Source organism: Oryzias melastigma, linkage group LG2 (genome assembly GCF_002922805.2).
Source record: "Oryzias melastigma strain HK-1 linkage group LG2, ASM292280v2, whole genome shotgun sequence".
Lineage (NCBI taxonomy): Eukaryota > Metazoa > Chordata > Actinopteri > Beloniformes > Adrianichthyidae > Oryzias > Oryzias melastigma.
This window is the reverse complement of record NC_050513.1, coordinates 16659596-16686490: the sequence shown is the minus strand read 5'-3', so window position 1 is coordinate 16686490 and position 26895 is coordinate 16659596. Positions and strand designations below refer to the sequence as shown.

General features: G+C 40.2%; 2 protein-coding genes across 4 annotated transcripts in view; both read left to right on the top strand.

Annotated features, from left to right (window-relative positions):
* Positions 1-6738: 6738 nt before the first annotated feature.
* On the top strand, positions 6739-15541 carry LOC112156751 (alpha-tectorin). The gene is made up of 17 exons (XM_024289083.2): positions 6739-7295; positions 7378-7490; positions 8544-8759; positions 8845-8925; positions 10355-10460; positions 10531-10663; positions 10730-11121; positions 11191-11290; positions 11362-11424; positions 11500-11699; positions 12116-12247; positions 12316-12503; positions 12573-12724; positions 12795-13040; positions 13111-13282; positions 14435-14511; positions 14590-15541. Exons 1-17 carry the CDS (start codon positions 7274-7276, stop codon positions 14591-14593), a joined length of 2397 nt encoding a protein of 798 aa, XP_024144851.1. The 5' UTR covers positions 6739-7273; the 3' UTR covers positions 14594-15541.
* A 299-nt stretch (positions 15542-15840) lies between these two features.
* Positions 15841-26895, top strand: part of LOC112156736 (protein Shroom2) — a 30119-nt gene continuing 19064 nt past the window's right edge. The window contains exons 1-3 of one of the 3 annotated variants that reach the window (XM_024289053.2): positions 15841-16896; positions 17269-17530; positions 18873-19021. In XM_024289053.2, the coding sequence (XP_024144821.1) occupies positions 17309-17530; positions 18873-19021 (371 nt within the window). In that variant the 5' untranslated portion in view covers positions 15841-16896; positions 17269-17308. Of the gene's footprint in view, positions 16897-17268; positions 17531-18872; positions 19022-19079; positions 19824-24714; positions 25872-26895 lie in introns of those variants that run through there. The other 2 variants (XM_024289057.2, XM_036214571.1) reach the window with 2 other exon arrangements.

Here is a 26895-nt window from a genome sequence, read left to right as displayed (position 1 = left end):
TGATTCATTTACACACAAACTAAAGCACCCAAACCCACTTTCAACAACTACTAAAACTGAAGACCTGATTTTCTGTAAGAGACAAAATTCAACCCTTGTCTCCTGCTTTTAGACGGCTCTTCATTCGCATTGATCTGCTGCTTTAATGACAATCATAGGAATCCAAAAGGTGACCACTCACCAGGAGACGGGATGTCTGGAGATACAGTGCAGGAATTCTTCACTGTTGAATTTCTCCTCTGTGTAACCTTCCGCCCATCATGTTGAGCGGGTCAGGAGGGCCCTACAGGGGTGTGATCCCTTATCGATCTGCTCACTTTACAAGAGAAAGACGTCTACAGGATTTTGATTTTGTGTGTCCCTGATTGCGAAGTCTCAAGGCGGGATCTGCAACTGACCACATAACCGTCGGCGACACACCAGAAATGGACCTGCATTCTCAGAAATACCAGCCTGCAGCCAACCCAGTGGCAGAGCTAGAACATTTTACATGGGGGGGCAGGAGGAGGGTTGACGGCTTTGGAAGGGGGCAAAAGGGGATAAAGACCATTACAAATGAAAGGAACAAAAATAAACAGTTTTAATTTTCAAACAGTTTTATTATTGTTGCTTTTATTAGCAAAAAAAGGCAGTTTATAAAGAAGCTTGTATTAATTAATTCTTAGTCTTTCTCAGTTATGATAGTTATATGGACTCAAAAATGGGGGGGGGGGGGCATCTGCCCCTGAACCAACCTGATATAAGTCAGGAGTCAGCAAGACATATAGCTGCAACAGAGCAAAATTCTAACCTACAAGTTAGAAATTAGACTCATACAAACCAGGAAATAACCTGAAATCAACCAGAAGCCAACATACAGCCAAACAGATGGGACCCTGTGATCAACAAGGAAGTACCCAGCAACACACCAGTAATTAACCTGCAACTAACCAGAAATCAACAAGCAACCAAGAAACAATTAGTATAGAATTAGCCAAAAACAACCTGCAACCAAGCAAAACTTAGTCAGCAATCAACCAGAAATCAACCTGCAATCAACCTCATCTCCACCAGAAATCAACTAGCAATCAACCAGAAATCAACCTGGGACCAAACAGAAATTAGTCCACAACCAACCAGAAGTCAACCTGCAACCAACCAGAAATTAGTCTGCAATTGACCGGAAATCAACCTGCAATTAACCACAAATCAACCTCAAATCAACCAGAAATCAACTTGCAACCCAACAGAAATCAACTTGTAATCAACCAGAAATCAACCTGCGACCAAACAGAAATCCACTTGCAATCGATCAGAAATCAACCTGCAATCAACCAGAAATTAACTTGCAATCAACCAGAAATCAACCAAAAATCAACATCAAACTGCGACCAAACAGAAATTAGTCTACAACCAACTAGAAATCAACCTGTAACAAAAACCTGTTTACGCTGGAATTTAATGAAGACAGGACACAACTGGAAGATATATAGTATTCTGCATCTAAAATGAATGTTTTTGCTGATCACCGCTAGCTCCGTGGAGAAATTGGATGTTGGTGTTATATTGGGGATGGTGCTGTTAGAGCAGACTCTTCCTAAAAGGGGCTTTTCATGACATCAACACGTGAGGACCCGCTGGTCTTTGTGGGTATGGGAGGGGCTGGTGCTGTGAGCACAAGTTTTAAGAGGATTACTCAGAAATGCAGGAACGGATCAAAATACCACTTTGGGGTTCCTTATAGCAGGGGACCCCAACTCCAGGCCTCGAGGGTCGGCCTCTTGCTGGTTTTCCAGAAACCCTGCCTTATCTGCTGCTGATTACCTGGATCAGGCGTGTTTAGCCAATAAGGAGCTTCAGTAGGAGGTTGGCTGGAAGACGAAGGACACTGGCCCTTGAGGGCTGGATTTAGGGACCCCTGCTTTATAGTGAGGAATGAACAGTATAGTACACTTAAAAGCATAAAAGGTTGTTTTTTCATGATATGGCCCCTTTAAAGTAACTGGTAACCAATGAGTAATTAATCTGCAAGCAACCTGAAATCAACTTGCAACCAAAAACTGTTTGCAATTAACCAGAAAGTAACCTACAACCAATAAAGATTAATCTTGCAGCCATCAAGAGATCAACCTGCAAGCAAATAGTTATTCTGCAATCACTAAGGAGGGGACCTGCAACCCAATCTGTAATTAACATGCAATCAAACAAATATTATTCTTCTCATAGCCAGAAATCAACCTGCAACCAAACAGAAATTAGCCTGCACGTAACCAGGATATAACCAGTAACCAGCGCAAAATCATCTTCCAACCCTAAAGAACTTCACATTTTGTAACCAGTCATAAACAAACATGTAGCTAAACACGTATTAGGTTGCAAATAACTAGTAACCAATCAGTATTTAGCCACAATCAACAAAATAAACCTCCAACCCTTCAAAATTGAACCTGCGACCAAATATAAATTAGTCTGCAACCAACCAGAAGTTATCTTGAAGCAAACAGATTGTCCCTGCAACTAACCAGAAACTAACCTGTAGCTAATAAGTCCGCCATCACAATTTCATTGACTTGGAACCACCTGGATATTAGTTAGCTATTAACCAGAAAGAAAACCAGCTACTTACCAAATATAAAAGTACTATAAGTTAGACACTAGGGAGCAGCCAACCAAACACAAGCCTGCCAGAAATAAACAGCATACATCAATCAAATGAATCTATATTTATATAGCCTTTTTCAAATGAAACACAACTCAAACTGTCTTACACATGAATAAAACAAATAATATATAAATACTGCCCCCCCCCCCACTCACACCCATGCACATCCCATGACACAATCCTCAACAAGCTAATTCCAAAAATTATGAATTCATTAGCACTTTAATATTATATCACCTTTCAGCAAATCAAACGCTAACTTATAACCAGATTTTTTTTCTGTTTTGCTTTGTTTTTTGTTGAAGGATTTTTGGAGAACATTGTCATCACTTGACTTGTTTTGATTACCAACTTCATTAGTTTGAAAGTCGTTACATAGCTGTCCCATTACAACACTTTTAACCCCTCCTGGTGTTGGCTCACTGACACAGTAATTGTTTTAGGACGCTCCTTTTGTGTTGGAGTGAATCCGTTCAAAGGTGGAGCCTCATTTTTCACATTTGTGCAGGGTTAACTATGGGACACCAAAGAGCAGCAGATGACCTCCATCGCTTCTCAAAGGGACGATAATGCAGGAACCAATCAAGTAGCAACTAACCAAATATAAACCACCAAGGGATCAGGTGTTCAAAAGCAGCCAAACCAAAGATTGACCTCCAACAAGCCAGCTAATTAACAAACCTGTCTGCTAGCATTATAACCGTTTGCAAGGATTAAACCAAGCAAATTTAGTCCTTAACTCTAAAAACAATTAATACGAGTTTTCAACTTGATATTTACCTGCAAATAACCAAATATCTACATGCAACTGCCTTAAATTCAGCTTGCAATTGAGTTTTTGCAACCAACCAATAAATACCAAACACTGATCGTGTGACATTGAGGGGCAACCGACTATCAATAAACTTACAATCAAATAATTAACATCTTAAGGCAACCACCTATCAACTCAAAACCATCCATTGTACAGCCTAAACTAACTGTTTTTGACTGATAATTAATCGATTTTTTTTGCCTTAAACCACCCAGATATTAATTTGTTCCATAACCGTAGTTGCCCCGCCTTCGACTACTTTTCAAGCTACATTTTACTTTTGAGTTCTTCTGCAAGTGGTAGGCCCATGGGAGAGTGATCCAACATCATCTCTTTGAGCTGGACCAAACAAGGACCTATGGGAAGAGCTCTGGAAACCAGATGCTTGCCTGCTAGCTCCAAACCCTTTAGCTAGCCTGATCCAGAACGGGACCCTGGTGATGCCAATCCGAGCAGACTCTTTAGCCTCATTTCCACTGAGCAGTCCAATATGGAAGGAGTAGTACGGTACAGACCAGTTAATTCTGGCGAGTCTTTCCACTCAGTAAAGCCTCGCTCCTATTGAGTGGTTTGTTTTCACGACGCATGCATGGTTTAACCCACTATCATGTCGTTGCGTCATTGTAATGCAATGACTAGTAAAGCAACAACAATGGAGATCATCCAGCAGCTCGTCTATTTCTTGCTTTACTTTTTGTACATCGTGTATAACAGGAATTTAATGTTGTTTAAAAGAAAATTGCTGCCGGTGAAGAAGAATACCGCCGTAAAGAGGAAAACGGAAACGCTAGCTTAGCGCTATATTGGTGCTTTCTGATGTCCTCACCACTTTCTACCAATCAGCGGGTGACAACAGGCGACTCCGCCCGTTCTATTTTTCTATAGACCTACAACCGATGGGGGCCCTCAAGAGGTACGGGTCGGAATTATTTATTGGGTCCATTTTAGCAATGGAAATGCTCAAAATACCAGATTGAACCGGACCGTACCAGACCGGACAGCTCAGTGGAAACGAGGCTTTTAATGTTCTTCATGTCGGAACCTCTTTTTGTCTGCCTCGTCACCTAGGACTTGTTTGGGAGACCCTGCCAATTGCACAAGCCACAGACGGCTAGGCTCCTGGGATCACATTAAGGTGCCGGTTTACCTACCTGAAGGGATGTTCCAGGCATGTCAAACTAAGTAGAGGCCCTGGGGGAAGACCCAGGACACACTGGAGAGATTATGTCTCTCGGCTGGCCAGGGAACGCCTCAGGGTCCCCCCAGAGGTGCTGCAGGAAGTTGCTGAGGAGAGGGAAGTCTGGACATCTTTGCTTAGACTGCTGCCCCAGTGACCCGGTCCCAGATGAGTGGAAGAATATGGATGGATGGACGGACCAACCAGATGTCAATCTCCAAACTTGCAGAAATTGATTTGCAACCAACAAACTATGAACTAATCCCCACAAAGTGACCTGTCTCTTACCAGAAATTACCCTTCAAACGTCTCAAACATCAATCTCCAACCAGCAAACTCTAAACCAAACACTACTCAGTGATACTTGTCTGCACATAACCACAATGTAAACAGATACTTGTGACCAACCAGAAGTCGACCACCAACCAGCAAACCATGTTCACAGTTTCGGAACATCTCGACACCAATTGAGCTTTCACTGATTCGCACAGGTGGTTTGGCAGATCGTCTTACACCAGATGCCCTTCATGACACAACCCGGTATTTTATCTGGACTGGGGACTGGCACAGGGAGACAGACTTGGGTCCACTTGTGGGTACATACTTGGGTAGTAAGAGTACCCACAATGTACCCTTCAAGACTCTTCAAGCTACCTCTTACTGAAGGACACACCTTGGATTAAGATTGCTGCACTCCTGAGAAGCGAGTAAACACATATTTAGCAAACCTTTACCCCCTTAAAACCAGCCATTGGACTCATAAAGTGATCTTTTTATCAGGGGATAATAAACCAACATGTTGCCTTCGACAACCCTAATATTTATCAGAAACCAACCTGCAGCTTTCTTCTTGGTTTTATACGTGTTGTGTTGGTCACCCTTTTGGACTCTCTCTATAAATGATTTTTGGTTCAAATCCACCAATGAGTCACAAACAAGTTTAAAAGCATCTTGAAGCCCCAGAGGGAAGAGCTCGACATGAAAACATGCCGCCTCTCAGCATTTCCATCAAACTGCACGTTCTCTGAGAAAACTCTCCTCACTTTTAATTAAATTGACATTTTTGCACAAATATTTACCTCGGGTCAGTATAATTCTGGATGCAATGACGGCAGAAAACGGTTTGCACCCTGCTACCTTTTCAATGTTCCCACAGCAACTGCGACTCAGAGGGTTCATTTTGGGGGTTTTGGTCTCCTGACCGCTGTAGAAAAATCTTTGGTTTTACTTCCAGGTTCAGTTTGAGGTCACACACTTCTGCCCATAAATGTTTCATTCAGAGTGATTTATGGGTCCTGGAAGCTTGTTGGTTTATTTGAGATCTTTTTTCAATCTATAGCGCAGGTGTTTCTCCTGCCGTCGGCGCTGGACTCCTTGTAATTGCCGCCTAAGCGTTTTGTCACCTTCAGCCCTTCAGGTGTGTGGCCCGCTGACACGGAGTGGATTTATGAGCATGAATGCGTGCCACATTCGCCGTCGCTTGCAGAGGAGATTAAAGGCGGAGCCTCATTTTTCACATTCGTTCGGGGTTAAACTTTGGGATGGAAAACAGCCGGCCTGACCCCAGCGGGTCACGACGCCTGCGCAGACGCAGCTGCATCTGCTGGGAAAGTGGGGCCAATATTTGCCTAAAGGTTTCAATTTTTTTTTTTTTTTTTTTTTTAATGAATTAAACTTGCTAAAACATACAGGTTTTGCAGCATCCTGGGGAGTTTTAGTTCTTTTAGAAACAAAAAAGTAAATCAATAAAATGTAAGTTATAAGCTGGTTTAAATGACAACATTTTAAACATCAAGTGAAATTTAAAATATTAAGTTGTTTAAAAAAAAAGGCTGCATTAGTACGGTTTAAAAAGTGAATTACATATGTAAAAAAGACTTTATTTTCCTAAATCCTTAATAAAAAATATATTTTTTCGTCTTCAGTAAGAAAACATTTTTCCAAATTATAAGAGAAAAAAATCAATTTCAAGCAATATTTTTCCTTTTTCTTTTATTTTGAAAAGTCAAAGTTTGTACATTGTCTTTTAGTACTGAAATAAGCGTCACAAAAATAAAACTTTTTTGACCAAGGGTTAAAACATTTTAAGCTGATTTGAAATGACAAAATTGTAGAATAAAATGTAAATTATATTTTTAAGATGCATTTAAAAAATAGACTATGTTGATACAGTTTGAAAGGTGATTTACATTCAAATTATAAGGAGAAATTTGTTCAATTTCGAGCAACATTTTCATTTTTTTCTTTAATTTTGAAAAGTCAAAGTTTAATTACTGTTTAGCATTGAAACAAACACCATTATAATTCAGTTTTTGACAAACACTATAAAACAGTGAACACTGTGTGAATAAAAGGCTGGAGTTTGGGGCAGGAGGGGCAGTTTGACCTGCTGTCTGCGTCACTTTGCATTCTCGTGTAATTATAAAGAGATGCTGCATACCGCGTGGGCCTTTTGGGAGCCTGACGGTGAGGAGTTCCCAGATTGCATCAGTGTTTCGGGGTGTGAGCAGCGCCTGCCTGCCTATAAAGCCGCAGATGCAGCAGCAGCACCTGCAGAGCTGAGGAGCCGCTTCATCTCTGGAGGCTGCTTCTGCACATGCGCACTACGCTACTTTACAAACTTAGAAGCTGAGTTTTCATCATGCTCTTCCTCCTGCTGGCAGGTAATTATCTTCATCACCGTCATATTTCTCGCGCACGTGCGTGGATGAACGACTCGTTTTCTGTCTTGTCCTCGTGCTTCAGTCATCGGGACTCTAGTGGATCCGCACCGGGCAGAGATGGTCACCGGGGCCGGAGAGGTGGACCTCAGCGCATGCGCCATCACGTATTTGGGACAGAGCTATCGGAAGACGGAAGTGCGTGAGGGACAAACTCAAACACACCAAATTTATATAAAAAATTATATATATATATAAATAGAACAGACTTCAAAAAAGGGGGGAAACGCAGACACCTCAGTTTCACAGAAATACAACAACAACAAAAAAAAAACTCAAATTCATAAAGAAGTATACTTAAAAACAAAACAAGAAAAAAGTAACAAAAATATTACTTGTTGTAGCCTAAAAACTGCAATAGCGAATTAAATAATTATTAAGTAAAATCTTTTTTTAACACTAAATTTAAATATGTATGTATACAGTTTTTATTATCTTATAGTATTTGTATAGCAAAACTTTAAAGGATTCCAATATATTTTGTCATTGGCCAAAGTCATTTCTACTAAATTTTTTTGAGGAAAAAACAATTTAATTTTTTTGTTGTTGTTAGAAATTATTAGAAATATTTTTGAAAAAAAAAACTGAACTCACTAGATTTTTTAATTATACAAATTATTTGTATTTGCTGTTTTAATTAAGAAAATCCTTGGTTTTAACCTTTCTTGAAAAATGTTTTTAATTTATTTGTATTTATTTATTTGGGGAATTTTTTGCTTTTTTGATTTAAAAAAAGAAACAAGATTACAGAAAGACAAGTGTTTTTTTTGTTTTGTTTTATTGTCTAATTTGTCCAAAGTATTTTTAAAGTTATAATAAAATTTTTTTCTTGCTTCTAAAATATTTATTTTAGGAACATATATCCTTTAAGAATTTTTTTAATTATGTGTCTGCATCCAAATTTAAACCAATCCTGAATGGTTTTTCCACTGCTCAGCTGTTTAGGACACATTCAGAATCTGCAGAATTACTGAATGACTTCAGGTCAAAATTCTGTCTCTTCTTGATCCTAATGTTTTTAAAAATCAACAATATCTGTTTCTATTTTGTTTGATTTTGACATTTCCTGGTTATACTTATGGATTCTAATCTAAATTAGTTTTGTAAAAAAAAATAATAAACGTCTCTTGGGCACTTCCTGTTTGAATCTTAAATCTTATTTGAAAGTTTCTCTCTCTTTGTTTCTTCCAGGTGTCCTTTGTGAACTCATCCATAAGTTTTTGCTCCTCTGGAGAAAATCCAGACTGTTTACTGGTGGTGGACGCCCAGGTTGACCGAGCGGCTCTGGAAGTCGTGCATGAAGTCACAAATCCTGGGTCGCGCATCCATCAATCGCTGCCAAACATCAACTCTTCTTCTCCCTGCCGGCTTGACGCCGTTGTGCAAGATAAATCAAATAACACTCACGTGGGTCTTCTAGATTAGTTTTTGTTTTTAAACCCTTCACTCCAACTGGCTCCACATTTTTACTTTTGTTTTTTTCTCTTTACAGTTTTCCGTTTCAATCTACAACTTTGGAAAGCAGACGGTTCTGGAAGTCAACGTGACGAGTTTCTTCACCGCGGCAAACATTGTGAGTGTCTGAGGCTGTTGTCATAGCAACATGTTCCTCACGTCGCTCCAGATCACTGGGCTGTATTTGAAAAATGTGAAAAAACTGTGAAAAAATATGTGTTTTCTAAATTTCACTTAAGATCGTTGGAAATAAAAACAACTTAAAAAAATTAACAAAAATAAACAAAGAAACAAATAAAAAAGAAAAGATTATAGACAAAAATCTTAACCCTTTTACAAATAACATAAGTATTTTTCTTATGAACTTTTACATCTGGAAAAATCTGATATCAAGTAAAAATATTATTATATATGACTGTCTATACCAATTATTTGAAGCCACACCTTTCTTTCCCAACATTTTATCGTAATAAGAAAAAGTTAATTTGACTAGTAGCTGCTGATGCTAACGGTAAGCTAAATTTACACCAGTTCATTCAACATGCATTCAAGCGACCACATTAAACGAAAAGTCTATGTAAATGCATATATATGCGCATTTTGGTCCTCCGCGTTCAAAACGTACACGTTGCCAAGCGCCGATAAACAGATTTCTACACCAATTTTTGGCTCTTGTATACATTAACCATTCTGAGACTTGGATTTAGTAGTGACGTATGGATGTCGTCCTTTTCATTCATGGATATGGAAACCGTCTGAAATTAGATCATGGAGGAGAAATTAATACTTGCAGTTTAGGAGCGTCCAGAATCATACAAAAGTAAGTCTTTCATAAACTAGAATAGAGCTGTAAGAGACAATGCTCCCAGCAAAATGTCAAAGATTTGCACCATTTTGACTATTTGCAACAAGACTTTTTCAACTGTAGTTAGTGGACATGTGCTGGTAAACAGAATAAAAAAAAGAAGCCCCTCCCTGCTTGTCCAGTGTGAACATTATGGGCTAAATGTGCATCACATGTCCGGTATGAGCTTAGCGTTTGAGTCAACAGTGTTATCAAACGTTCCAGTATCACCTTCTAAATATTCAGAAAAATTAAGTTATTAGATAGTCATGAAGGCACGAAATTAATTTTTTCTTTAGCTTTGTGGTTCTTACCATTCCAAAGGTTTGACACTAATGGATCAAACTTAATCATTATTTCAAAATTAAAAGAAAAATTAAAAAATTGGGCCAATAATTTTAGTCACATTTGATTTAGAAAAAAAAATCTGGAGAGTTCTACACTGCACCAAACTTGAACTCGCCTGTGTTTTTTTTCCGACATGCCACCTAGTGGTTAATACAAGAATTGACCCGCCCCCAAACATTAATTTATTTAAATCTTCTTCAATCTGGAAGTTCCTGGATTGCTGCTCTGCAGTGATCTCATCATATTTACTGATGCTTTAACAGTTTTATTTATTAATTTTGGATTTTGTTCCAATACAACCATGCTACTGGGTTAGCATAGAGGCTAGTTCTGCTGACGGTTCTGTCTCCTCCAGGACCTTGTCGTGGTGATCGGTGGAAATCCTGTGAAGCGGCTGTCGTTTCCCAAAGCCAGCCTGAATGGAGATCTGATCCTGGATATCAGCGGCTGCAGATATTCAAGTAAGAGCAAAGAACTCCACAAAGTACCCCAGATTGTGATTTTTGTGACGTCAGGTGTCCCACTCTTTAGATGGAATCATTTACCCCGGAGAGTCAGCGCAGAACGACCCGACATCCTGTCTCAACGTAACCTGCAGTGCGACGGCAGATTTGTCGGTTTCGACTAAATGTGGTTCTGCAGAGGTTTGCCACTTGGGCTCTGGGTAAGTAATCATTGATACTTTTGATGAATTTTGAGGAATTTGCTTGAACCTGCTGGTCTCCATCAGGTGTGTTCCCCGTCCTGACGTCTGCTCCGTCACCGCCTCCGCCGTCATCGACTTCAACGGCCGGCTCCACGCCGTCTCCGACCGCTGTGCGTACACCCTGATGAAGCCTCGGGGAGACGCCGGCTTCCACCTCCTGGCGGGCTTCCGGGAGCGGCGCCGCAGAGACGTGATGTTCCTGGACCACCTGGTTCTGTGGCTGCGCGAGCCGAACGCGACGATAGTCCTGGACCAAGGAGGGGAAGTCAGAGTGAACGGCGGGGTCATGCAGCTAAACGAGACGGCTCAGGTGGTCCAGGGGGCGGAGCTTCTGAAGGATCAGACGGGAGTCACCGCCAGGATACCCTCTTTTAATATAACCGTCTATTTCGATGGCACCACCGCCCACGTTGCAGGTTGGCTTCAACTTTTGAGCCAAAATCTGGGCTAAAACTGATTTATTTCGTTTTCTTGTGGTACTTCAGGAACTCCCACCGCCGTAGAGGGTCTGTGCGGCAATCCCAGCGATCCCAGTCAAACCACCACCCTGAGCGAAGCCAAGGCGACGGCCTACAGCGAGCCCGGGTACAGCTGCGTCCACACCCGCCTTCTTTACCACGAGACATTTCCCTTCATTTGTTTGTCTGTTTGCCCAGATGTGAGATCCAGCACACAGATCCTGTAAACAAGACGACCGACTGCAACAGCACAGCGGACCGGTGAGCTCACGCGACAGCGTCTGTAAAACCTAACAAGCATCAAACCCGCCATGATTTCAAATGTTGTTTTCTCAGCTGTAAGCTCCTTCAGCACTCGGCCTTCGCTTCCTGTCAACCCCACGCCGACCCGCACGCCTACATAACCGCATGCACCGACACTCTGTGCAACTACCCGCCGGCGGACGGGCTGAGGTGCCAGTTCCTCAAGGCGTACAGCGCCACCTGCAGCCTCCGGACCGGAAACACGGCGCAATGGAGAGAGGCAGCCGGCTGCAGTGAGATCCAGCTTTTATTTTGTGTTTTTACGAAGATGTAAAAAAAATTATGATCAATTCACTAAAACCTCAATAGAGGATTAGCATAATTGTAATCTAGTAATTGTATAATTGTAATCTCTAGCAACATTTTTATCCCTTATTGCATAGATCTGCAAATATACAAAAGAGCCTTTTTTTCCCAAAATACAAATTTTTCCTCATAAAATACTATTTCCCCCCCCAAAAAAACGCATTATTTTTTATCTACAAAGTAATACATTTTTGTCAACAAAACAATAATTTGTGGGGGAAAAAAAATTCATTTTGGCCCAAATGGACCCCCGTACGGCCCAGACTCAGCCCTCAGTGGCCCCCAGGTCAAAGAAACAGACTGACAGTCAACTCCTGTCACCTAAACTCCGCCTCCTCTGCAGATTTTGACATTTCAGCGTCCTGCCTGGACCAGTACTGCAGCCCTCACGAGTTCTGCGGAGAACGGAACGGCGATATTAGCTGCATTTGCCGAGCCGACTTTGCCTACAAGCACCGATCAAAAAACACTTTAGGTAAAGAAGAAGGTTTAAACGATTGTCTTTGGTTTTCAAAGAAACACCAGTTTGGTCTCCGTGTTCAGGGGATCCGGCGGTATGCACCCAGAGCTCTGCCTCCTTATCTCTGGCTATCTGCCTGCTGGAGAGCAAAGGAGTGGACTACACCTCCCTGCACCTGAAGGACCAGAGGTGCCGCGGCCGTGTGAACGCCAAGAGCCACATGGTGACCTTCGGCTTCTCCCTCAACAACACGTGTGGGACTGAAGCCACGGTGAGTCCCAGTCTAGTCTCAAGTCGCCAAATCAGCGTGTGTTTTTTCTAAACGTTTTCTGGTTTTCAGATGAACGGCAGCCAAGTCCTCTATACGAACACCATCATGACGAGGAACAGGTCTCAGAGCGTCATCTTCCGCCACAACGCCGCGGCCATCAACTTCTCCTGCTCCTTCCTGAAGCCGTCCAGCCGGACTTTGGCCTTCAAGGTCAAAGAGAGGTGGGTAGACTGGGAAAATCCCGCTGCAGGAGCGACGCTGTGGTCTGACGTGTGGCGCCGTGCTCCACAGCTCCATCGAGGAGCACATAGTGACGGGAATCTGGAACTACACTCTGAGAATGAACGCCTACGTCGACGGCAGCCACACCACCCTGGTGGAGCCATCCTCTGTGGTGGAGCTGAACCAGAGGATTTGGATGGAGCTGTCCACCGAGGGGCTGGACGATCAGACCGTCGCCATGGTGATCAACTCCTGCTGGGCCACCGACCGGCCGCTGGGCAACGACACCGCCAGATACGACCTCATCATCAATGGGTGAGCACGGTGGGAAGCGATGACCGCTGGCTCCCCGGCTTTGGCGCTGACAGCGTCTCCTGACCCGCAGATGCCCGAATCCTCAAGACAGGACAGTGAGGATGGACAGCAACGGAGCGGGAACCACCAACTACTTCTCCTTTAGCATGTTCGAGTTTGTCAACAACAAGGGGGGAACCGAGGAGATCTACCTGCACTGCAAACTGGAGATGTGCCTCAAACATGGAAACTCCTGCATCCAGGTGAGAACGGTTAACGGGTACTCCAGACATGTTACACACGCACATAGGCTGGGGTGTTCACACTGGACAAGCAGGGAGGGGCTACTTCTTCTTCTGCTGTTCACTAAAAGAGGATAACTGCAAAAATATAAAAGTGGTTCAAATCTTTTTCTCTGACAACTATATTACAACATTTGAAAAACCTGATTAATCAATGTTTGACTGGTTTAACACAAATGGTCGCATGTTTTGTATGTACCCAGCTAGCAAGGCCAAGTGGGCCCAATTGGATTTGTCTGCATTTTCCATGGTGGCCGGACCTGTGTTGGCCCACAGGGACCGTCAACCTGGGCGCCAACCCAGCTAGCTCTGCCAGACCCTGCTTAGCGGAGCTCACTACGCTCTCCACTGGGCGACTGGCTAGGGTAGCCCCAATTGGGGCCTACGTTTTCCACTTTTAACCCACATGGGTCTCACTTGGCTGTGGAAACTTGCCTAACCACGCATGAACACAAGAGCTTTGAACACGGAAGCCCCAAAACTTCCCTTTAAGCACATTGATAAAGGCTATGCCCAAATCCCCACCCTAATCCCTAACTAATAAACAAACTATACAGTGTGGTACAATCTAGTGCCCTGGATTTTAAAAGCAATTCAGACACCATGCTTACTAATTTTTTTTTAAACGGCAGATTTAACTAAGTGAAAATCTAGTCAATACGAACATTTTATGACGTCTTTCCACTGTGTTCTGATGATGAAAACTTAAAAAATGTTCAAACAATGCATTGTGGTCTATGTTTGCCAATGGAGTTAGCATCAGTGCACACCGGGTTTTTGCTAAGACTTCTGGGACATTTCTAGAGTACTGGATTTTGGAATAGTAGATCCGGACAGCACTAGAAAATGGGAAACGCACTATACAAGATAATGAATAGGGAAGGAATTCGGACACAGACAGAGACAGGAGACTGGAAAGTGTCTCATGTGGTTGCAACTACTTACCGGCCTTTCCAAGACTAGCTTAGCGTCCAGACGTTTTCAGGATAGCTTTGCCGTGACAGCAAAGAGGTAAAGAAGCAGAACCTGATTCAGACCGACAGTCCTTAAGCATTATTGGGATTATTTCAACAGAAGTTCATTAAAAACTGTTTTTTAAAATCTTTCCTGCAGAACTGCAAGGCCAAAAGGAGGCGCAGATCGCTCTTTAGAAGGCCAAAGCAAGCCGTCATCTCTATGACCTGGAGAAAGTGAGTTTAAATCTCCAAAAGAATCCACAAACTTGTTTTTTTTTTTTCTAACTTCGGTTTGTTTTCTCTTTTCTTTAGGTGATGAAGATGCTGACGTCTTCGCAGTGATTTGCAGATTGTAATTTTTTAAAGAGGTTTTTAAGGAATGAGATTTAGAACTTGAAGAAACTTTGAACAAAAATGGAATTATGACCTTAACGCTGAAGAGGGAAATTCAAAGGGTCTGTTCTCGTTGCACTACTGCCTAAGGGTTACTTTAGGGTTTTTCCTATTAAAATGTGACAAAAGAGTGCTTAACCAGTGAAAAGGGATCAAAAGTGATTTTTCTTTTTTTAACCCTGTAAAGCCCAATTCATCAAATAATTAACAGAAAAAAATTTTTTTTCATAATATTTAAATATCAATCATGATACATTATTTGGCATGGAAAAAAATGTTATTTAGGGGAAAAAAGCACCTTATTTAGCCATTGTCTCCAATTTGATCCACACATTTTTAACATGGTGAAACTGTTATACATAATTATCTACAAATGTATAATTTTTTTCAATACAGCAAGTACTCATTTAAGAAAATAAAATAAGAATAGCTGAGCTAATCTCACCTGAAGTGTTGAAAATTAGAAAAACATTTTCCCTCCAAAACTGCTCTTGAGATGTCACGGGGGCAGCCATTTTGAAATGAGCAGGAAAAGCCCTTCTACTGCCTCTAGTGGAATGATAACGTACTGCACAGCAGAAAACATGGACGAAGTCACATACAATGGGTTTTTAAGGAAAGTTTTGATTATGCTAATGAGATACGGGTCTCAGAATGTATCAAATATGATACAAATGGTTAGACAGGGTTAATGGGAGTCTCAGATTAATGGATGTTTTACAACGATGTGTGAAGGCTGCTGTCATCTGTCCTGGTGTTCACCTGAATAAATAAAACAATGGTTACTTAATTTATAAATAACTTGTATTTGTTTTTCTACACATACTTACAGTTTTTGTTGCCCTTTCTGATGCTTTTATTGTAAAAAAAAGATCTTTATTCACATTTTAAACACAAAGGGAAGACTGAAGCCTAAACAACTGAAATAAAGCTAAAAACGAACAGGGATATTTTATTACATTATATCAAAATTAATGTAGAAGATACATTTTGACGAATGTGAAATATTGAGATCTGTATTTTGGTTTAAGGGAGAATGTGGCAAGACTTCTTCATATTTAAAACGTTAGCTTTGTTTTGGCTAAACATATTTTTTAACTTTTCAAACCAGTGAATTAAAAACATTTACAACTGAATTTTTCATATTTCATTTTGAAGTCATCTAACAATAGAAAAATATTAGAAATAGAAACAAGAATAGAAAGCCTTTCTTATCTTTATACATGGAAAAATTAAATTCAGGAACAGTTCTCTTCAATCAGTACAGATAGATTAATAGAAAAACTCAGCAGATAACAAGAATCAGACCAACATACAGTAATCAAACAAATGGGCAACAATCAGACAAATTTACAAAAATTGAACAAATGTACAATAATGAGACAAATGTACAACAATCATAAAAGCAATTAGCAATCAGAGAAATAGGTAACAATCAGACAAATGTCCACCAAACAGACACATGTGCAACAATCAGATACATGTCCAACAAAATTCTGCAACAGTTAGACAAATCTCCACCAAACAAAGAAATGTGTAAGAATCAGACAAATGTCCATCAGACACACAAATGTAAACAATCAAGCACATGTAGAACAATCAGACATAAGTACAGCAATCAAACAAATGTTCAATAATCAGACAAATGGAAGGAATCAGACAGATGTCCAACAAACACACAAACGTGGAACAATTGGAAAAATGCGATAAAATCTAGATATTTTAATTGTTTAATTGTTCCAATCAGACTGCATCTTAGGCCCAACAAAAAAAGCAAGTTTAAACCTTTTTTTTTATTTGATGTCCAGTTTATTGTTTTTTTACTGTGTGTCATGTAAATGTTCTGAATACGGTAAAAAAAAAAGTAAAAAAAAAAAAAAAAGAAAGAAAGAAAGAAAAAGAAATGAAAAAATAGAGACTAATTCTTGATGCCCAAAGAGGACGTGCAGCTTTCAGCCGCTAGGGGGCGGAATGACATCACTGTTTATGTCTAAGTACAGGACCGGAGTGATGAAGATAATAATGAGGAGGAGGAAGAGGAGGAGGTGATGAGGAGGAGGTCAGGGAGCCGGCGACTTGTTTGGACTCCTGAGACTCAGACAGTGTGTTGGTGAATTCTGCGTCTGGGGTGGAAACGAGGCTGACATGAAAACAACAACAACCGTAAAGCGTTTGCGGCTGACGCAAAGACGAGCTCGACCTGACACGAGCGCAGACGAATTGAAGGTGAGTTTATGGCATTTAAGTTGGAAATTATAATAATGATAATAAAAATGAATTAAGAAGAAGTTTAAACAATTTGTTTTTAGTGAACCGAGTCATTAAACCATAACTAGCTTCTGCTGCCAGAACGACAATTTCTAAAACTTTATTGAGGTCGATTAGATTAACAATCACACAAATAAACTTTATTCACAGGACATTTTTCTTAAAAAAACAAGCATTTGTCTTGATCATTTTTTTAATTATTAATTTACATAACTTTAATATTTACTTATTTATTTGATTTTTAAGCATAAATGTTTGTTGTTGTTTATTAAAAATTGCAAAAAGTTTAAATAAGCATGAACTCAACAAACATGTCTGTGTTTGTCACAGCTGGCTCGCTCTTGATGGAGTCCACTGGACCTCAGGCCCCATGGATGCCCTGCGTTACCGGGACGACCTCCGGGCCTCTGCAGGACGGATGAAATGGTGGAGGGAGGTGGACAGGTGGAGAGGAAGAGGGAAGGTGAAGAAGAAAGAGGAAGAGGAGGAGGAGGATGGAGAGCTGGTGGAGGTGCTCCTGCAGGGCAGAGCGCCATGGGGCTTCACTCTGCGGGGGGGCAGCGAACACCGAGAGCCACTGATCATCACTAAGGTACCTCTGACTGACAGATCATCTGACTTTGACATGAGGAGCCTCAGGAGGCGGAGCCTTAATCCAGACCGAGCCGTCCCGTTGTACCTGTAGATCTAAAGATAGACTTAACCTTCCTGAGGCCTCCAGCGCCTCTCCGATTACAGTCACTGCGGGTTTGAAAATTTAATCAGAGCATCAGGTTCCAGCAGCTGTGAGCTTGTTTTGGATTCAATTCCTTAATTTGACATACACTTTCTTACTCGTTTCTTATGCAAACTATTTTTTGCTTTTGAAATTTTACCAATTTTGCCAAAAGCAGTTTAATCCACCAGGGGCTGAAGGCATAAAGTCTGAACAATTCATTTTTATTTTGGATTTTGGTCATTAGTTTGACAATTCCTTAAAGCCCCAAAGCAAAAACGTTCCTTTTTTCCTGGAATAGAGTTTATATTGTTTGATTTGCTGTAAGTTTTCAACCGTTAACACGATCAACGTAATTTAACGGTTCATTCTGAAGGAGAAAAGCGACTCACTGTTAGCGGTTGACAAGTTACAGTATGTTAAATATTTTGTGTTTAATCGTCACTGGTGAGGCTTCAGGTGTTAAAGGGTTCATTGGAGCAATATTTGTGCCGCGTTGGCTCCCCCTTGTGGCTGTCAGTAGTATTACAGAGAAAATGTTAGATAAAAAACCTACATATGACAATTTTTTTCATTTTAAAAAAACGTTCCCAGTAGTGTTTTGATTAGGATTATGAAGTTTTTAAGCAAAATCTCACAACTTATATGTCTTAAAAAGCAAATTTTCATGTTGATCTGAAGCCTCTCCTCTGAGGGGGCGTGGCTTTATGAGCAGCTAATTCAAACAGAGCCTGTCTGAGACAGTTTCGTTGACAGAGATTTAAAAGGGGAAATACAAAATGCAGAAGCGAAATAATTTCTTATTAAATTTGTTCTCTTTCATAAGAAAAATGCCACACATACATGTTAAAAACTTAATAAAACAGGATTTTCATCAGTTTAAAGACCTAATCTGATTAAAGTTAGGTTTATGGTGTTTTTAACATGTTTTTGTGCCATTTTTGTGACTGCGGAGGACATAAATAAAATAAAATTAGATAGAGAATAGAGAATATTCCACTATCTTTCTGCTTCGCTTCATTCCGATCCACTTGTAGACAAATAGATCCATGAACGTCAGCTTTTAGAGGTGAATTTATGATAAACTCCTAAGAAAATATTGAAAGTGTCATCAGCAAAAAATACAGGAATTGTAGATTGAGACACAAATCAAGCAGATCAAAATCGATTGGTTTGGTTTTTATACTAGATTTATAAGACGTTTTTCCGGTGTTTCCAGGTGGAGCAGGGAAGTGCGGCGGCGGCCGTCCGCCTCCAGGCTGGCGATGAGATGGTGAGCGTCAACGCCGTTCCTCTCAGCGGCTCTCGTATGGAGGCCATCAGCCTGGTGAAGAGTTCCCACCAAACCCTGGCTCTGGGGGTCCGGAGGTACCCCAACCACACCACCCTGATGGGGGTCCATCACACAGGCCAGCCCAAATATATCAGGAAGTTGATGAAATGTCAGCAGAGTTTATGAAAAATACCAAAAACCAGATTATTTACTGGGGGGGGGGGTCAGCTGGACCGCCTTAAACGAGGGCCTCTCGCCGCCTGCTCGCCCCTGAGGGTTAAACAAAAGCCGTTATTGTGGAGTGAAGCCGAGCGCCGCTATTTCTGAGCGCGCACAATGGCTGCTGAATTAGAGCACGGGCTTTCTGTGAACTTTGACCTCATTGTTTCACCTTTTGAAGTCACTCCTGTTTCGTAAAGTGCAGGAGGATCCACCTGTTTGCTCCCCCGCTCGCCGTCCCCTCCTGCCTCCCCGCCAGGCAACAAGAGTCTTAAAGCCTGAATCCAATTACTCCCTTTCTAAAGCCGCGGCTCAGCCCTCCAGAGCGGGTCCAGCCACGGCGTGAGGGACAGGTGCCCCCGCGGCGCCCACTGACCGGCGTCTGGCGGGGGAGCGGCTCCCACGGGGAGGCTTGCAGACAAAAACCTGCAACCGGGAAAGCGGAGCAGAGCGCTTCAGTGTATTTGGGGAGGTGCGGGGGCCGCCGTCGGAAGCGCTTGAACCCGCGGGGCCTCCCCCTGTTCTGCAGGAGTGGTACGATCCCTGTTGCCAAGGTGGGACGACAGGCCGTATCAGCAGAGCTCACTGTTTCCAGGGGAGCCAGAGTGGACGCTCCTCTGTGTTTACCTGGATGTTTGACTTCTAAAAGAGCAAAAAAAGGAAGATTCTCACCTTAAGGTATTTCCTGTTTTCCTCCTTACTTCCTTTTTCGCTTTGATTTGATCCTCAGGGATCTGTGAGATTAGATCTAGAACCACTGATTGACAGATTAGCTTTAGAGGCTCATTTTAAAGTTCAGAAAGAGACGATATTCCGGGTGTTTCTGTGTTTCTTAGTGCTAAAGACGCAAAGCTGTTGTTTGGTCAGCCGATCATTAACAGATCAGTTAAAGAGAAAAACTGTCTTCAAAAATGCAAAAGCTTAAATTTTTAATCAGAAAGTGTCTCTGGATGTGTTTTAATACAGAAAAGGCCTTTTGGGATTAGAAAGAAGTCCAATAAAAAAGGTAGATCATCTGAGTTTTCATCATGTTGGCAAACATCGAGCTGAATCATTCAAGCGCTTCCTTCTTTTAGGGGCGGATTGATCGGCTTAGAAATCACGTTTGTCCTGCCGTGACGCTGCAGGACGACAGCCCTGCACCTGCCTCTAACGCTGCTCAGAGGTGGAGCTGCGAAAACTAAACAAAAAAAAAACAATCTCAGCATGTCGTCCTGGAAGATGAAGGTTTTTGTCTGCAGAATAGATCTTTTTTGAACATTTTAGACTCAAAATAATCCACTTTGTTTGTTTCTCAGACTCGTCTTTTCAAGAAATTCCCATTTATTTAAATATTTTTTAGTTCAACAGACAACATTTATGAAAGAGCTGAAGGAGAATAAAATCTAAGATGTGCAAATAAAGTACAAAAAGAGCTAAAAAATAATATTTAATCCAAAATAGTAGAATTTCAAATATATCATATAACTAATGAATACAAATGGGTCTTTAGGTGCATTGTTTTATAGTTTAGCTGGCTATAAAATTGCAAAATCAAGTCTAAAATGGTCTGAAAGCCAATAATGGATTTATTTAAAGGCTGAATTTTAGACTGATCTGAAGTGTTTAACAGAGATGGGACTTGAGACTCGACCTCAAAGACTTGACACCCGAGGTATGAGACTTGTGAATAATGTAAATTTTTTTTTTAAGCTCCAGGACGGGGCTGTCAGGTATACAAAAAATCATTTGTTTAAATGATGCGTTTGCTTAGGGATGCACAAACATCAACTTTGTGTTTTTGTGTTCTAAAAGTAGGTCAGTACAATGTTCCCTCGCTATATCGCTGTCCACCTTTTGCAGTCTTGCTGTGTTGCGTATTATTTTTAGTGCTGCTTTTTGTTTTTACTCCAAACTGTGTTCTGAGTCCTGATTGGCTGGAGAGCTTGTCAATCAATCTCTTCTGTGTCTACAGAATGCGTTTCCAAATCTCTTTGATCGGGATCAGATCTTTGTTTTCATTCTATAATATTGGACTACAGGTTTGAACTTTGACAGTTTAGTGTCAGAGAATCGTGTAGAAAGTGTGTAGTGAGGAGTTTTACAGCCTTAAAACATCTGTAATTCTACTTAGCAGATTTCCCCCATCAAAGGGCATTTTTAGAATGTCCCTATATTCTAAAAATAAACAAGGGAAACACTTTTTCATCTTAACTATCTCTTAGGAGAGTTAAGGCTTCAGTCTACAGCTGAAGACCTAAGAATGGACTCAGATTTATCGCCAAACACAAACCTGCAGCTAAAAACTTGAGACTTAACATAAAGATACATCAAAGTCTTGAGATTTGACTTTGATTCATCACCAAAAACTTGAGACTTCAATTAAGGCTACAGCTAAAGACTAGATACTTGACTTGAAATCATCACTAAAGACTTGAGAATTAAAGCTACAGTTAAAGTCTTGAAACTTTATTTGAAGCTATTGCTAAAAACTCGAGACTTGAATTGAAGCTACAGCTAAAGAATTGAAACTTAACTTGAGATTATCTCCACAAACTTGAGACTTGACTTGAAAATTATCACCAAATACTTGAGACTTGACTTGAAGCCACAGCTAAAAACTTGAGACTTAACTTAAAGATACAGCAGATAATGACTTAAAGTTACGGCCAAAGACACAACACTTGACTCGGTTTTATCACTCTAGATTTGAGACTCTAACTTTAAATTAAATGTAAAGACTTAACTTGACTCTGACTTGCAAAAAGTGACATGCAAGTATTTCTGCTATTTATATGTCGACTTTGAGATTTAAGTTAACAAATCTTTACTTTAGTCCCAAAGTAAAAAATAAAACCCTGTATCTCTTAATAAAACTTAAAAAATGTATTTTGTGTATGAGCAGAAGATGATAGAAGCTAAATCAAAATAGAATTTGATCCATAAAGATCTAAAGGTTTTTGGCTACTGACCTGAAATTGTAAACATTTGAGATCAAAATTTCAATTCAAAGAAATAATTTTAACTTGTAAAGGTTAGCATCCACCCAATCTCCAGCGACATACAATCATCAAAACAATTATTACTTATTGCAGAGTAAATCTGAGTATCGGCAGCATAGAAGAGACACTAAACGCAGTTTTTGTTTTGCTTCGATTAATCCAAGAGAAACGTTAAAAAAGAGAAGAAAATAGGTCCCGCAACAAAGACTTGAGGGACACCACAGTCAAGTGGTGTGGAAGATAATGTGGAGAACTGGTGAGTTTGACACTCGGACTGTAGTAAATCTCACAGGTTAGGACTTGAACTCAAGACTCAATGTCATGGATTTGAAGTTGGGACTTGTGATTAACTCTTGTTTTTTAGCAACAGGGAATCAAGTCTTCCCTTTTTGGGGCATTCTTTCATTTGTGGTAATACTGGAAGACAACGGTGTTGTGTTCTTACTAGATTCTTTAAAGCAGGATAATGAAATCTTGTTTAAATTTAGTTTAACGTTCAGCTTTAAAACTTAGAATTTATATAAGTTGAGCTTATAGTGATAGACTTGAGACATGACTTGGGTTTTTTACTTGTACTTGAAGAGAAAGCCTGAAATGTAACCAAATACCAAAGACTAATGTAGAAAGAGACATTTAAAGCAGCAACACTGCGTGCCTTTACTTTAAAAAAATGTAATAGAATACCCAGTTTGAGTAAAATATATGACTTTAATTTAATTTATTAAAGGATAAATGCCATTTAAGGCTGAATAAAAACGGCTTATACCCATTGGCTGGTTTAAATCACACTAATTGACCTTTTCCTTTGCTTAAATATACAAAAACGTGTTAATTAGATGATTTATCTGGAGAACCTACAGTTTCAGAGTATCTGAAAGTGCATAAATTGTTCTATTTTTCATGTTTGTGTTCCACTTTCTTGTGTGTGTTAAACCTCACGGGTCAGGCGGTGACACCGATAAGCCCAGCCGTGATGACGCCGGCACTTTCTATTGTGCGATCGGGAGCGCCGAGGGGCCACGGCGGCCCCACAGGCTGCTGCCGGCGGCTGTTTGGGTTCCTGTGACCTCAGGCTGGTGACTCAGCAGCCTGAGTCGCAGCTGGGCTTCCTGTCAGCAGGTGGAGGAGGAGGCGGGGGACGAATTCACACACAGAAGAGGAAAACGGGGACCCTTTTTTTTCCTTTTGCTGTGAAGTTAAACAGATACGAAGTTCTCGTTTCTGTCCGTGGATGGGGTCGAGTTTTTACACAAAAGGTTAAAGGAGGCGGAGCTTAAGTGGGGCAACGAAACTGACTTAAATGGGATTACTGGGCTTAATGTTGGTTTCAAAACCCCTCACAGATCAGAAGTCTGGCTCGGACAATTTAAAGTCCAACATCTCCCTGAGTGCTGCAGGGATTCCTTCACTTTTTCAACATCAGGCTTTAAAAAAAGTTTCTTTCCTCCTCATTTAGTTGAACATTTTTCTTTCTTTGGTATATTTGCCTCCACTTTAACACCGGAGCTCCAGTATTTATTTTCTTTGATTTACTGTAATTTTTTAATAGTTTACATGATCGACGTCATTCCAGCAGATTCTGAAGTTGTAAAGCACCGCATGCTTTTCCCTTTTTCTGCCTTAAATGACATTTATTCTCTAATAAACAAAAATAAAGTTATATATTCTACTCAAACTGGGTTTTTATTTCATTTTTAAAGTAAAGACATCCACCTTTGCTATCTTAAAACAAACTTTGCTTTAAATGTCTCTTTACCTAGATTAGCTTTTGATATTGGGTCAAATTTTTAGTCTTTGGCCTCAAGTTCAAGTCAAAATCCCAAATCAGGTTTCAAGTCTTACGCTGTAAGCTCAAGTTAAATAAGTTATAGGTTTTAAAGCTAAACTAAATTTTGTAAAATAAATGTCATTATACTGCTTTAAAGAACCAACACCCCAAAAAGTGAATAAAGTAAAGTAGTTAATTACAAGTCCCAACATTCAAATCTATGACATTGAGTCTTGAGTCCAAGTCCTGACTTGTGAGATTTACTCTAGTCTGACTGTCAAGTCACCAAATCTCCACATTATCTTCCGCACCACTCGATTGTGGTGCCCCTCAAGGCTTGGTTCTAAGACCTATTTTCTTCTCTTTAAATGAAGTTTTCCTTGGATTAATCAGAACAAAATACTGTAAGACCGCATTTAGTGCAGTTTTTATGCAGATGACACTGAAATTTACTCGGCAATAAGTAACTTATGTTTTGATGATTGTATGTCGCTGAACATTTGTTGAATGATAACTGTTTCAAATTAAAATTTAATCTTAATGGAAATTTTTATTTTGATCCCAACTGTTTACAAAGCAAAAACTTTTGGATCCTTATGAACAGTTAAGTAAATTAGATATTGCTTTTGTCATCTTCTGCTTATACACAAAAATATAATTTTTAAGTTTTATTAAGAAATACAGGCTATCCTTTTTTCACCTTCGGACTACAGTACAGATTTGAACACTGACATCTCAAAGTTGACATTTAAGTTATGTAAATGCCTTCTTGTTCCTTTTTCAAGTCAGAGTCAAGTTCAAAGTAAAGCAGAATCTTCTGGAATTACATTGATCGTGTTAACGGTTGTAAAGTTACAGTATGTTTAAGATTTTGTGTTTGAGCGTCTCCGACGACGCCTCAGGCGTTAAATGGTTAACAACCGTTAAAGTCCAAGAAAAAACAACATTTTCTCACTTGTAGATTGAATACTACATTGCTACTTCCTGTTTGACTGAGAATTCGTCATTCCAAATTGAAATATTTTTGTTTCATTTTCCTTTTTTTTCCAAAAGTTTTTTTTTTTTGTCATTTTTTTTACTTTTTATTTTACTCACTTTATTATCAAAATTCCATCTCCTCATTGGTTGGCTGGAATTGAACCATCAGCCTATCAGAGAAGAGGAGCCGTTTCTGGTATCGTTCCATCAAACACGTTAATAACCCCAAAGGCAGAAAAAGGTTGATGGTTGAACTCCTGTTCTTAAGATGCTTTTAAATTTAGTTTTTTTTTTTTTGTCTCACTCCTCTATTTTGAAAAAACGACCTCAAATTAAGCACTTTTTTTCGTTTTGTTTGCAGTCTCAGCGCGTTGAGGCTTCATGTGTTTTACCTTCTCCTCCTCCTCTTCCTCCCACTCAGTCTGACATTGGCTGGTATCTCTGAAAACAGGCAGACATTCCTCTCTGCGTTTCCTGACAAGGACACAGATGTGGATGTGCGGTGGGCAAATAAAGAAGGCAGGTTGTGAAATTTCCCATCGCGCTGGAATGCAGCGCTTTCAGATATGGGGACGGCCTGCAGCTCACTGAGTCAACTTTTAAAAGTTTAACTTTAATCTTTCACTTTCTTTGTTTGTTTTTATTAAACATTTCTAAAGATGCATAATGGCTAATTCAGTTTCCCATCAGCCCCGGCGGCTTCACGCGCTCAGCCTCTTACTACAAGCTCTAGATTACGGCAAGGACAAGACAAAAGCTCCTCCCCCCTTGTCTCAAATCCCCCCCACTTCATAATCCCAGAGGAAATCTCCCGGGCAGCACAAGGTGGTTTGTGTTTGTGCAGAGGGAGGAGGAGGAGGAGGAAGGTGGCTGCTTTTCAGCCGCAGAGTTGCCACATTCTTTGGAGCGCTGGTGGGAGTTTTGGTGTGAAAGTGCGTCGGCTCCTTGTTTTTGGAGTGGGGGTGTCACCCTGACACACAGAGCTGTTTCAGACGGGTGGTGAGTGGTTTATCTCTTTGGTTTCATCAAAGATGGATTGTTTGATTCTGGTAATTTTAAAGTTTAAGTCCCACTAGCTTGTTTGAAGTTTGTTCTCCGCGTTTGACCCATCCTCGGAGGGAGTGGTGAGCTGCAGACACAGTCGCGCTCGAGAACCATTTGGGGTTTAAGGCCCTCAATTCAACCCCTTAATGCTGAGTATCAATGGGTCCAGTTTTTAGTCTTTAGCATGACTCGGCCTGGATTTGAACCCACGACTTTCCAATGTCAGGGCGGACACTCAACCACAAGGTCACTGCATATGATATTTCACTTAAACACATCTGGATTGGTGGTTTGTGGAAGAAACTTTTCATCCTGATGGGTTTTATAAAAAAAAAAAAAAAAAATTTGTTGAGAATTTGAATTTGTTACAAGCGTGATAATAGAATGTTACGTCAGAAACAAGTAAATTATTATTAAAAACGAAAAATCTGTCATTAATCCAAACAAATCCACCAATTAGGCTGATACCATTTGGGTTATTTAAAGTTCTTATTCATAGAAAACAATTTTTGTCCCTTTAGGATTACTTTAAAATCTCTAAATATATAACAAAATCTTCCATTTTCACAGTTTTTTTTTTTCTTTTTCTGTGAAGTAGTTTTAAACATGGTGTCCTCCTTTGGTAGAATTAAAACTAGAACATTGATGCTCGTAAGCAATTAGGATTAATCAAAACACATTTGATAGATTCTGTGACCTAAAATTATTTTGTGTTTGCCAAATTTTATCATGAAAATCATCAAAATTTTAAAAAGTAGTTTCTTAGAGTCTTTCTGTGGTTTTTATTTTAAGGATTTCTGGATACTTGTATAAAAGATCTCCCATGAGTTTAAAATACTCCTGGAAAAGCCACATAGCTATTTTTGAAAATTTCTTCAAATGTTGCAGAACTTCTTTAACTGTTTGCATTTTAATGTTTTGCTTTCGAATGATCTTTTTTAGTATGTTCTTCCAGCATGTTTCTCATGATGGAGGACAT